The following is a 13,777-nucleotide window of genomic DNA, read 5'->3' as shown; positions in this document are numbered from 1 at the left end:
GTAACCTCTTCACTAAACACACTAGTCCTTCATTGTGACATAAGAGACATTAACCCCTTCACTAAACACACTAGTCTGGGGTAACGGTCTGTTTCAGATTTTACCAATTTATCTTATCCCACCAATTAACATTACCCCTAGTTTGGCAACTCGTTGTTGTTGGATGCATAAACAGTCTTGTACCAACACAGTGGCCGAGATTCAATCCGAAGTGTATTGTAGCACGCTTGACATTTTTAAAGGTAATTTCCGATTGAGCTGACATGCAACGTTTACCGTGAATGCAGTCTCCGCGAACACGTCAGGGGGCATTGCCTTTAAAAGGGGCATTGTCAACATTAAGTCTACAATGTACCTCGGATGAATCCCGACCTATATGTCACTGTTAACAGCGGTCTATACTATACCTCAGATTGAATCTAGACCTATATGTCAGTCAACCTGCATGCCTATAATCATCTCTGTCCTCACCTTCTCACCCACTGTCCTAACTGCCATAGAAAGCGAGAGAAGGGGAGAGAGATTTACTGCGTTTGCCTCAAGCCAGGTGTAGAGTTGTTACACCGGTCTGTTTTTAGGGCCTGATGATGTTCATGATGACCTCTTAAATAACCACTTCTCACAGAGTTTTCCAAATGGCATCCTATTGGTACTTAAACAGGGCACCGTTTAGGAAGGAGCCTCAAAGATTATGAGTATGAATATGTTAATAGGCCTCCATCAAATGAGACTGAAGGTGTCTTGATATGAATTGATCAATATCGATCAATCAGACGCTGTAACAGTAGTAACCTGATGGATAACACAGACCTCTAGTTTAGAGGGTGGGGTGTCTAGGTCGATACAGTGCAGCGTTTAGAACATTTATTGTATTTTATTTTTTTATTTGGCCAACTAAGAGATTACCTGTGCCTTGTGGTGCTAGACAAAGCTTGTGTTTGCATCCCAAATGGCACCCTATTCCCTATATAGTGCACTTTCCTTTCCCTGTGGGCCCTATAGTGCCCTATATAGGGAATAGGGTGCCATTTGGAATTAGATGTCAGATTTATAAATTAAAGTGTTTCTAAACTGGTCTGCGGACTTGTACAATCTGACATTTGTTCGTAACTCTTTGGGAATGTATTGTTATTAAAGTGTTTATAAGGAGTTATAGCAGGCATATGTAGGGTCGTGGAATAGAGGGGGCAGCCATAATGCATCCTGTATATATCACATTCGTTTGTCCATCCATCCTCATCCATCATTCATCCACAAACAGTAAAGTGATATCTCACCAGCGGTCTACAGACCTTCACAGAAACATCGCTAATCTGTGATTGGGCCACAAGGTCAGAACTCACACGACCAATCAGGTTGGCAGATGACAATGCAAGAGCACATGCAACATTGTATCCATGGCAACCCTAACTGCCAGCTTGCTGAATCAGCAAAAAGTCAACTATAGTAAACAAAAAAAGCTATTTAGTACAGATAAGTGAATGTGTAATATATATCTATAGAAATATTAGTAAATATAGATATCGTGTCACTTTAGTGAACTTTTAGTGACTATCATATATTTATTGTACTCCTTGAACCATTATGGCCTTATTTCAACAGTATGTGTAGCATATTTTGATGTACTATCCAGAGTATTTAGCTACTGTATTACTATTGTACAATCACATAAGATATCTAGTATACGTTTTGGAGACCTTTGTATTGAATCCCTGTGACGAGTTTGTAGTTTTATTATCAGTACCCAGTGAGCAGGAGATGTTAGAGGTCTTTTCAACATCTTGTGCTCATAGTTGTTGCACCATAAAGACGTGATACCAGCCCACCTTTAGCCATTAAATGGAAAATATACATACTTTACAAATGTTTCCCTCTTCTCACACACACAATCTCTTAAAACGTTTTTAAAAAGTGTTGTTCTTCACACACACACAGGAAATAGACAACCCCACGCAAGACAAATCTTTCAATTATTTATTTTTATCAAAAATATTCAAGTGAACCATGCTCTCTGTCCAGTCTGTTAAAGATACAGCCTGATAAACTACATCTCCCATAAGCCTCTGCTCCATCTAGGGTTGCAAAATTCCTGTAACTTTCCTAAAAAGATTCCTGGGATGAGGGAATAAGCAGTAAATCTGGAATCCTCCAACCAGGATTTGTAGAAAACCTGGAAATGTTGGGAAAGTTATCAGAATTTTGCAACCCTAACTCCATCACATACAAATACATTTATAAAGACAAGGGACCAATCTGAACTGACACCCTATTCCCTATGCAGTGCACTACTTCTGACCAAAGCCTATGAGAGCTAATGAGGCTCTGGACAAAACGTAGTGCACTACATAGGGAGCCATTTTGGACACAGAAAAAGAAGAACTCTGTCAACAGTAAAATGAGAGACAGATGAAGCTGCCCCTAGATACTGATCTGTGGTCCGTTTTAAAATGTCCCCCACTAATGGTTAGGATTGGGGGAGGGGAAGCTGATCCTACATCTGTACTTAGGGGCAACGTCACTCCAGAGCGACAAATAACAGGATTGGTTCCAGTTCATATGTAGGTCTGGTTTAGAGGAGTGTCCTTTTAGGTTCTGAGAACATCAGTAGAATCTCGGAGGCATGAGGGCCACACAACTTCTCTCTACATACACATCTCTCTCTCTCTCTCTCTCTCACACACACACAGGCATAAAACGGAAAATGATACCAAAGAAACTTTAAAAAAAACACAGTAAAAACATCTTTGTTCAGTCCAGCTCCGGGTGCAAATTGTTCCATAATATAGTCCACAATTATCAAACAGAAGATGTGAAAAACACACAATGTTTGTTCCATCCTACAACATTACAGAGGCAGGTGCACAGATCCAAGTTGGCGACACGTAGTAACTGAGTCATGACACCCTATTCCCTATATTAGGGCTGTTCAACTCTGACCCCACGAGGTCCGGAGCCTGCTGCTTTTCTGTTCTACCTGATCATTAATATCACACACCTGGTGTCCCAGTTCTAAATCAGTGGAACTGGCTTTGAGGTCCAGAGTTGAGTTTGAAGGCCCTATGTGGTGCACTACTTTTCACCACAGCCATAAGGGCTCCAGTCAAAAGTAGTGCACCACATATGGAATAGGGTGCCTTTTGAGACGCCCCCTTTCACTGTTACTGTAGCAGCTAACAGGTTGACTGTGTGTGAGTGTGAGTCGGTGTGTGTGTGCGAGTGTCGGTGTGTGTGTCTGTGTGTGACAGTCCGAGCCTCTGGTGTCAGGACACCCCTCTGTTGTCCCTCATAGTATGATCCAGGTACTCCGGTCGCTGTCAGCTAACACCTGTAGAGAGGAACCTAGACAGAGGAGAGAGGGGGACAAACATCACATTAGTTAACACCTGTAGAGAGGAACCTAGACAGAAGAGAGAGGGGGACAAACATCACATTAGTTAACACCTGTAGAGAGGAACCTAGACAGAAGAGAGAGGGGGACAAACATCACATTAGTTAACACCTGTAGAGAGCAACCTAGACAGAAGAGAGAGGGGGACAAACATCACATTAGTTAACACCTGTAGAGAGGAACCTAGACAGAAGAGAGAGAGGGGGACAAACATCACATTAGTTAACACCTGTAGAGAGCAACCTAGACAGAAGAGAGAGGGGGACAAACATCACATTAGTTAACACCTCTAGAGAGCAACCTAGACAGAAGAGAGAGAGGGGGACAAACATCACATTAGTTAACACCTGTAGAGAGGAACCTAGACAGAAGAGAGAGGGGGACAAACATCACATTAGTTAACACCTGTAGAGAGGAACCTAGACAGAAGAGAGAGGGGGACAAACATCACATTAGTTAACACCTGTAGAGAGGAACCTAGACAGAAGAGAGAGGGGGACAAACATCACATTAGTTAACACCTGTAGAGAGCAACCTAGACAGAAGAGAGAGGGGGACAAACATCACATTAGTTAACACCTGTAGAGAGGAACCTAGACAGAAGAGAGAGAGGGGGACAAACATCACATTAGTTAACACCTGTAGAGAGCAACCTAGACAGAAGAGAGAGGGGGACAAACATCACATTAGTTAACACCTCTAGAGAGCAACCTAGACAGAAGAGAGAGAGGGGGACAAACATCACATTAGTTAACACCTGTAGAGAGGAACCTAGACAGAAGAGAGAGGGGGACAAACATCACATTAGTTAACACCTGTAGAGAGGAACCTAGACAGAAGAGAGAGGGGGACAAACATCACATTAGTTAACACCTGTAGAGAGGAACCTAGACAGAAGAGAGAGAGGGGGACAAACATCACATTAGTTAACAGAATAATAAGAGAGTTTGAAGTTGTCATTTACATAAAGATAGTGTGTCAGTCAGTCTTTTTTTATTTAACCCTTATTTTCCCAGGTCAGTTGACTGAGAACACATTCTCATTTACAGCAACAACCTGGGGAATAGTTACAGGGGAGAGGAGGGGGGATGAATGAGCCAATTGGAAGCTGGGGATGATTAGGTGGCCATGATGGTATGAGGGCCAGATTGGGGATTTAGCCACGACAGCGGGGTTAACACCCCTACTCTTACGATAAGTGCCATGGGATCTTTAGTGACCACAGTTTAACATCCCCTTTGAAAGACGGCACCCTACACAGAGCAATGTCCCCAATCACTGCCCTGGGGCATTGGGATATTTTTTTTTAGACCAGAGGAAACAGTGCAACACCATTTCCAGCAGCATCTAGTCTCCCATCCAGGGACCGAACAGGACCAACCCTGCTTAGCTTCAGAGACAAGCCAGCAGTGGGATGCAGGACCAACCCTGCTTAGCTTCAGAGGCAAGCCAGCAGTGGGATGCAGGACCAACCCTGCTTAGCTTCAGAGACAAGCCAGCAGTGGGATGCAGGACCAACCCTGCTTAGCTTCAGAGGCAAGCCAGCAGTGGGATGCAGGACCAACCCTGCTTAGCTTCAGAGGCAAGCCAGCAGTGGGATGCAGGACCAACCCTGCTTAGCTTCAGAGGCAAGCCAGCAGTGGGATGCAGGACCAACCCTGCTTAGCTTCAGAGGCAAGCCAGCAGTGGGATGCAGGACCAACCCTGCTTAGCTTCAGAGGCAAGCCAGCAGTGGGATGCAGGACCAACCCTGCTTAGCTTCAGAGGCAAGCCAGCAGTGGGATGCAGGACCAACCCTGCTTAGCTTCAGAGGCAAGCCAGCAGTGGGATGCAGGACCAACCCTGCTTAGCTTCAGAGGCAAGCCAGCAGTGGGATGCAGGACCAACCCTGCTTAGCTTCAGAGGCAAGCCAGCAGTGGGATGCAGGACCAACCCTGCTTAGCTTCAGAGGCAAGCCAGCAGTGGGATGCAGGACCAACCCTGCTTAGCTTCAGAGGCAAGCCAGCAGTGGGATGCAGGACCAACCCTGCTTAGCTTCAGAGGCAAGCCAGCAGTGGGATGCAGGACCAACCCTGCTTAGCTTCAGAGGCAAGCCAGCAGTGGGATGCTGGGTGTTATGCTGCTGGCCCATGTGTGAGTATAGAACACATTAAGGACACCTGCTCTTTCCATGACATAGGCTGACCAGGTGAAAGCTATGATCCCTTATTGATGTCACTTGTTAAATCCACTTCAATCAGTGTAGATGAAGGGGAGGAGACAGGTTAAAGAAGGATTTTTAAGCCTTGAGACAATTGAGACATGGATTGTGTATGTGTGCCATTCAGAGGGTGAATGGGCAAGACAAAAGATTTGTGCCTTTGAACGGGGTATGGTAATATTTGTACCTTTGAACGGGGTATGGTAGTAGGTGCCAGGCGCAGTGTAGAGTGTGGCAAGAGCCCCGTGTATCTCAGTTGGTAGAGCATGGTGCTTGCAACGCCAGGGTTGTGGGTTCGTTTCCCACGGGGGGCCAGTATGAAAATGTATGCACTCTAACTGTAAGTGGCTCTGGATAAGAGCGTCTGCTAAATGTAAAATGTAAGAATTGCAACACTGCTGGGTTTTACACGCTCAACAGTTTCCCCCGTGTGGATCAATAATGGTTCGCAACCCAAAGGACATCCAGCCAACTTGACACAACTGTGGGAAGCATTGGAGTCAACATGGGCCAGCATCCCTGTGGAACGCTTTCGACATCTTGTAGAGTCCATAACCCTGACAAATTGAGGCTGTTCTGAGGGCAAAAGGGGGTGCAACTGAATATTAGGAAGGTGTTCTTAATGTTTTGTACACTCATTGTATATACAGTGCCTTGCAAAAGTATTCATCCCCCTTGGCTTTTTTCCTATTTTGTTGCATTACAACCTGTAATTTACTTGGATTTCATGTAATGGACATACACAAAATAGTCCAAATTGGTGAAGTGAAATGAAAAAAATAACTTGTTTCAAAAAATTATACAAAATTAATAACGGAAAAGTGGTGTGTGCATATGTATTCACCCCCTTTGCTATGAAGCCCCTAAATAAGATCTGGTGCAACCAATCACCTTCAGAAGTCACATAGTTAGTTAAATAAAGTCCACCTGTGTGCAATCCAAGTGTTACAATCTGTCACATGATCTCAGTATATATATATACAGTGGGGAGAACAAGTATTTGATACACTGCAGGTTTTCCTACTTACAAAGCATGTAGAGGTCTGTAATTTTTATCATAGGTACACTTCAACTGTGAGAGACGGAATCTAAAACAAAAATCCAGAAAATCACATTGTATGATTTTTAAGTAATTAATTTGCATTTTATTACATGACATAAGTATTTGATACATCAGAAAAGCAGAACTTAATATTTGGTACAGAAACCTTTGTTTGCAATTACAGTGATCATACGTTTCCTGTAGTTCTTGACCAGGTTTGCACATATTGCAGCAGGGATTTTGGCCCACTCCTCCATACAGACCTTCTCCAGATCCTTCAGGTTTCGGGGCTATCGCTGGGCAATACGGACTTTCAGCTCCCTCCAAAGATTTTCTATTGGGTTCAAGTCTGGAGACTGGCTAGGCCACTCCAGGACCTTGAGATGCTTCTTACGGAGCCACTCCTTAGTTGCCCTGGCTGTGTGTTTTGGGTAGTTGTCATGCTGGAAGACCCAGCCACGACCCATCTTCAGTGCTCTTACTGAGGGAAGGAGGTTGTTGGCCAAGATCTCGCGATACATGGCCCCATCCATCCTCCCCTCAATACGGTGCAATCGTCCTGTCTCCTTTTCAGAAAAGCATCCCCAAAGAATGATGTTTCCACCTCCATGCTTCACAGTTGGGATGGTGTTCTTGGGGTTGTACTCATCCTTCTTCTTCCTCCAAACACGGCGAGTGGAGTTTAGACCAAAAAACTATATTTTTGTCTCATCAGACCACATGACCTTCTCCCATTCCTCCTCTGGATCATCCAGATGGTCATTGGCAAACTTCAGCGTGGCCTGGACATGCGCTGGCTTGAGCAGGGGGACCTTGCGTGCGCTGCAGGATTTTAATCCATGACGGCGTAGTGTGTTACTAATGGTTTTCTTTGAGACTGTGGTCCCAGCTCTCTTCAGGTCATTGACCAGGTCCTGCCGTGTAGTTCTGGGCTGATCCCTCAGCTTCCTCATGATCATTGATGCCCCACGAGGTGAGATCTTGCATTGAGCCCCAGACCGAGGGTGATTGACCTTCATCTTGAACTTCTTCCATTTTCTAATAATTGTGCCAACAGTTGTTGCCTTCTCACCAAGCTGCTTGCCTATTGTCCTGTAGCCCATCCCAGCCTTGTGCAGGTCTACAATTTTATCCCTGATGTCCTTACACAGCTCTCTGGTCTTGGCCATTGTGGAGAAGTTGGAGTCTGTTTGATTGAGTGTGTGGACAGGTGTCTTTTATACAGGTAACGAGTTCAAACAGGTGCAGTTAATACAGGTAATGAGTGGAGAACAGGAGGGCTTCTTAAAGAAAAACTTGTGTGAGAGCCGGAATTCTTACTGGTTGGTAGGTGATCAAATACTTATGTCATGCAATAAAATGCAAATTAATTACTTAAAAATCATACAATGTGATTTTCTGGATTTTTGTTTTAGATTCCGTCTCTCACAGTTGAAGTGTACCTATGATAAAAATTACAGACCTCTACATGCTTTGTAAGTAGGAAAACCTGCAAAATCGGCAGTGTATCAAATACTTGTTCTCCCCACTGTATATATATATATATATATATATAAGTATTGACTTTGGGGGGGGGGTGAATAGTTATGCACGCTCAAGTTCTGTTTTTTTGTTTGTTTCACCCCCAAAAATATTTTGCATCTTCAAAGTGGTAGGCATGTTGTGTAAATCAAATGATACAAACCCCCCAAAAATCAATTTTAATTCCAGGTTGTAAGACAACAAAATAGGAAAAATGGCAAGGGGGGGTGAATACTTTCGCAAGCCAGGGTATGTGTACCTTTGTGCAGGGCCTCGTTGGTCATGCGGTTGATATAGCGAGAGCTGCTCTCTGGAACCAGCCACTTCATTACGGTGTTAACACAAGACTTCCTGTAGGAACTCCATACACTGCCACTAGAGGAGGGGAGAGAAGAGAAGAGATATGAAGAACAAGAGAGAGAGAAAGAAAGAGTGGTATGAAAAGAGAAAGAGAGAGTCTCACCTGGTCTGACCCTTGACCTCAGTGAGGTCACCAACCCCGACGGTGTGACACACTCCTGTGTTGAGGTCCCAGCTCACCTGCAGACTGGAGTGGTAGGTGTTGGGCCTGGAAGACAAGACAGAAAACTACCGTTTAGTGTGAGTGACAGACAGAGGTGTTTAAAACAGCACTCCTGACCCCAAAACACCTCACCAGGTGATAAATAAATAAAATAAAAATCACTCCTGTTTGTTTGTGTTGTGACTAAACTCATCTATTTACTTAGATTTGTGTGTATTGGGTATATGTTGTAAATTGTTAGATATTACTGCACTGTCGGAGCTAGAAGCACAAGCATTTCGCTACACCCGCAATAACATCTGCTAAACACGTGTATGTGACCAATACAATTGTTTTCCTGGGATGGTCACCTGGTGAGGTGTTCGGAGGTCAGGAATGCTGTTTTGGATGATCAAGTTCCTCAGTTGAGCACCTGTATCTCAGAGCTGGAGTGCTGATCTAGGATCACCCCCCCCCCCCGTCCATGTAATCTTATTTGTTGTGATCTAAAAGGCTAAACTGATCCTAGATCAGCACTCACTTAATACATACGGTCCCGATTCCCTTTTTCGTTCAAGCTGGGATGAAGCGTGGAGGTGTGTGTGTAGTGTGTATAGGTGTGTGTGTAGTGTGTATAGGTGTGTGTGTATAGGTGTGTGTGTATGTGTAGTGTGTAGAGGTGTGTGTGTGTAGTGTAGTTACCTGCAGTGTTCCTCTTCAGGGTTGGAGAAGGCCAGCAGCAGCAGACCAATGTTGATCACCACCGTGTTAGTCTCCGGACACACCTGATACACACACACACACACCATTACTGTCTGACCCGATGTGAGTGTGTGTGCATGTAGAGTGTGTGTGTGCTCATGCGTATAGACTGTGTATATATATATATATATATATATCTATACAGTGAGGGAAAAAAGTATTTGATCCCCTGCTGATTTTGTACGTTTGCCCACTGACAAAGACATGATCAGTCTATAATTTTAGTGGTAGGTTTATTTGAACAGTGAGAGACAGAATAACAACAAAAAAATCCAGAAAAATGCATGTAAAAAATGTTATCAATTGATTTGCATTTTAATGAGGGAAATAAGTATTTGAAATATGTATATAGTGTGTGTGGGTCTCTATAGTGTGTGTGTGTCTACAGCGTGTGGGTCTACAGCGTGTGGGTCTACAGTGTGTGGGTCTACAGCGTGTGGGTCTATAGTGTGTGGGTCTATAGTGTGTGGGTCTATAGCGTGTGGGTCTATAGCGTGTGGGTCTATAGCGTGTGGGTCTACAGCGTGTGGGTCTACAGCGTGTGGGTCTATAGCGTGTGGGTCTATAGCGTGTGGGTCTATAGTGTGTGGGTCTATAGCGTGTGGGTCTATAGCGTGTGGGTCTACAGCGTGTGGGTCTATAGTGTGTGGGTCTATAGCGTGTGGGTCTATAGCGTGTGGGTCTATAGTGTGTGGGTCTATAGCGTGTGGGTCTATAGTGTGTGGGTCTACAGCGTGTGGGTCTATAGCGTGTGGGTCTATAGCGTGTGGGTCTACAGCGTGTGGGTCTATAGTGTGTGGGTCTACAGCGTGTGGGTCTATAGTTTGTGGGTCTACAGCGTGTGGGTCTATAGCGTGTGGGTCTACAGCGTGTGGGTCTATAGCGTGTGGGTCTATAGCGTGTGGGTCTACAGCGTGTGGGTCTATAGCGTGTGGGTCTATAGTGTGTGGGTCTAAAGCGTGTGGGTCTATAGCGTGTGGGTCTACAGCGTGTGGGTCTATAGCGTGTGGGTCTATAGTGTGTGGGTCTACAGCGTGTGGGTCTATAGCGTGTGGGTCTATAGTGTGTGGGTCTATAGCGTGTGGGTCTATAGTGTGTGGGTCTACAGCGTGTGGGTCTATAGTGTGTGGGTCTATAGCGTGTGGGTCTATAGCGTGTGGGTCTACAGCGTGTGGGTCTATAGTGTGTGGGTCTACAGCGTGTGGGTCTATAGTTTGTGGGTCTACAGCGTGTGGGTCTATAGCGTGTGGGTCTACAGCGTGTGGGTCTATAGCGTGTGGGTCTATAGCGTGTGGGTCTACAGCGTGTGGGTCTATAGCGTGTGGGTCTATAGTGTGTGGGTCTACAGCGTGTGGGTCTATAGCGTGTGGGTCTATAGTGTGTGGGTCTATAGCGTGTGGGTCTATAGTGTGTGGGTCTACAGCGTGTGGGTCTATAGTGTGTGGGTCTATAGCGTGTGGGTCTATAGCGTGTGGGTCTACAGCGTGTGGGTCTATAGTGTGTGGGTCTACAGCGTGTGGGTCTATAGTTTGTGGGTCTACAGCGTGTGGGTCTATAGCGTGTGGGTCTACAGCGTGTGGGTCTATAGCGTGTGGGTCTATAGCGTGTGGGTCTACAGCGTGTGGGTCTATAGTGTGTGGGTCTATAGCGTGTGGGTCTATAGCGTGTGGGTCTATAGCGTGTGGGTCTACAGCGTGTGGGTCTATAGCGTGTGGGTCTATAGTGTGTGGGTCTATAGCGTGTGGGTCTATAGCGTGTGGGTCTACAGCGTGTGGGTCTATAGCGTGTGGGTCTATAGTGTGTGGGTCTATAGCGTGTGGGTCTATAGCGTGTGGGTCTACAGCGTGTGGGTCTATAGCGTGTGGGTCTACAGCGTGTGGGTCTATAGCGTGTGGGTCTACAGCGTGTGGGTCTATAGTGTGTGGGTCTATAGTGTGTGGGTCTATAGTGTGTGGGTCTACAGCGTGTGGGTCTATAGCGTGTGGGTCTACAGTGTGTGTATGTCTAGTGTGTGTGTATGTATATACCTCCAGTATGACAACATCGTAGTCGTTGAAGGAGCAGAACTGAGGAGCCCAGCGGGCGTCGCTCCGGATCACCTCGTTGATCAGGTACTCAAAGTCCAGAGTCAACTGCTCCACACAAACAGTCTGTAGGTCAAACACACACTCACTTCAGCATGTTCAGGTTTACTGCAGTTCTCCTTGACTTGGGTTCCTTCCAAATACTAAGTGAAGACAACAGGTGTAAATATGAACACACTCCGGCCCCGTCTCTCAGACAGACCTCTCTTTCATATTTCTCTCCTTATCGCCCTCTCTCCATTGGTAGCGCTGGATATATTTCTCTCTCTCTCACACACACACACACACACACACACACACACACACACACACACACACACACACCTGTCCGTTGTGGGGCCCAGTGACCAGCTGTAGGTTGCGTCCCTTCAGGTCAGTCACAGTGAAGGGAAGCTGGACCTTCTCATCCTCATAACCTGGAGGGAGGGAGGGAGGGGAGAGAGGGAGGGAGGGAGGGAGGGAGGGAGGGAGTGAGGGAGTTTAGAGGGAAGCAGACATAGAAAGAAAGGAGGGTGAGAGAGGGGAAAAAGAGGGAGGGGTTTCAGCTTCCTAGTCACATGACCAAGCACATTGTGTGTTACATGTGAAAACATATCTTCTTCTACAGTGTCTGTCTGTGTCTCACCTCCTGCATCCTGCTCTGGCGCCCCCGGCTGCGGCATGCGGTACTGCAAGCGTGTGTAGTTGACATATCCCGGCTCGCTGCAGCCTGCTTCCTGAGAAGACTGAGGAGTTGGGGGGGACGAGGAGGACGAGGAGGCAGGAGACATCACCGTGCCACACTGAACAGAGTCCTCTTGCAAAGGTCGCGACACACTTTGGTTCCCAGCTGAAGCGGAAGTCTGTGGCGAGCTGGTCAGTTTATCCGTTTGTGTCTCCTCCCTCCGTTCTCTCTCCATGCTCACCCCTTCTCTCTCAGTCACGACGTTCCCCTCTCCCTCTTCCCTCCTCTCCGTTTTCCCTCTCCTCTCTCCTCCCTCGTTTTCCCTCCCTCCTCCCTGGGCACGTCTGAAGAGGTCGGCGGCGAACTCTCGCGCCCGGGCGGCGGCTTGTGATTGGCTAGGGGAGAGAGGGGCGGGGCTTGACTTGGCGGTTAGCGGGCGGCTGTTGGGAGACCCGTGAGAGGAAGAGGAGGAGGATGAAGAGGGCGATGGAGGGGGTTGATGTTCTGAGGTGGGGGCTGATGCTCTCTTTCTGAACAGGATCTGAGAAGACTGACCCTGCTCACCTGCTGACAACACAGGAGACAGGAGAGGAGACTGAGTAATATCACACAGGAGAGGACTTAGTAATACCAAACAGGAGTGGACTTAGTAATATCACACAGGAGAGGACTTAGTAATACCACACAGGAGTGGACTTAGTAATATCACACAGGAGAGGACTTAGTAATACCACACAGGAGAGGACTTAGTAATACCACACAGGAGAGGACTTAGTAATACCACACAGGAGTGGACTTAGTAATACCACACAGGAGTGGACTTAGTAATACCACACAGGAGAGGACTTAGTAATACCACACAGGAGAGGACTTAGTAATACCACACAGGAGAGGACTTAGTAATACCACACAGGAGAGGACTTAGTAATACCACACAGGAGAGGACTTAGTAATACCGCACAGGAGAGGACTTAGTAATACCGCACAGGAGAGGACTTAGTAATATCACACAGGAGAGGACTTAGTAATACCACACAGGAGAGGACTTAGTAATATCACACAGGAGAGGACTTAGTAATACCACACAGGAGAGGACTTAGTAATACCACACAGGAGAGGACTTAGTAATATCACACAGGAGAGGACTTAGTAATATCACACAGGAGAGGACTTAGTAATACCACACAGGAGTGGACTTAATAATACCATACAGGAGAGGACTTAGTAATATCACACAGGAGAGGAGACTGAGTAATATCACACAGGAGAGGACTTAGTAATACCACACAGGAGAGGACTTAGTAATACCACACAGGAGTGGACTTAGTAATACCACACAGGAGAGGACTTAGTAATACCACACAGGAGAGGACTTAGTAATACCGCACAGTAGAGGACTTAGTAATATCACACAGGAGAGGACTTAGTAATACCACACAGGAGAGGACTTAGTAATATCACACAGGAGAGGACTTAGTAATACCACACAGGAGAGGACTTAGTAATACCACACAGGAGAGGACTTAGTAATATCACACAGGAGAGGACTTAGTAATATCACACAGGAGAGGACTTAGTAATATCGAAAGAGAGGGAAAGAGAACGAGACAGAGA

General features: G+C 46.1%; 1 protein-coding gene across 2 annotated transcripts in view; it reads right to left on the bottom strand.

Moving 5' to 3' along the window:
- Nucleotides 1-1,961: 1,961 nt before the first annotated feature.
- LOC311116139 (DDB1- and CUL4-associated factor 15-like) overlaps nt 1,962-13,777 on the bottom strand; it is a 20,239-nt gene continuing 8,423 nt past the window's right edge. The window contains exons 7-13 of one of the 2 annotated variants that reach the window (XM_084191268.1): nt 12,125-12,730; nt 11,824-11,915; nt 11,443-11,565; nt 9,356-9,438; nt 8,615-8,719; nt 8,411-8,526; nt 1,962-3,339 (exon numbers count right to left, since the gene is read on the bottom strand). In XM_084191268.1, coding sequence (XP_084047394.1) covers nt 3,284-3,339; nt 8,411-8,526; nt 8,615-8,719; nt 9,356-9,438; nt 11,443-11,565; nt 11,824-11,915; nt 12,125-12,730 — 1,181 coding nt within the window. In that variant the 3' untranslated portion in view covers nt 1,962-3,283. The remainder of the gene's footprint in view (nt 3,340-8,410; nt 8,527-8,614; nt 8,720-9,355; nt 9,439-11,442; nt 11,566-11,823; nt 11,916-12,124; nt 12,731-13,777) is intronic. The other variant, XM_084191269.1, reaches the window with a different exon arrangement.

Source organism: Coregonus lavaretus, assembly GCF_964263955.1.
Source record: "Coregonus lavaretus genome assembly, contig: HAP1_SCAFFOLD_288, whole genome shotgun sequence".
Taxonomy (NCBI): domain Eukaryota; kingdom Metazoa; phylum Chordata; class Actinopteri; order Salmoniformes; family Salmonidae; genus Coregonus; species Coregonus lavaretus.
This window is presented reverse-complemented; position numbering and strand designations above follow the sequence as displayed.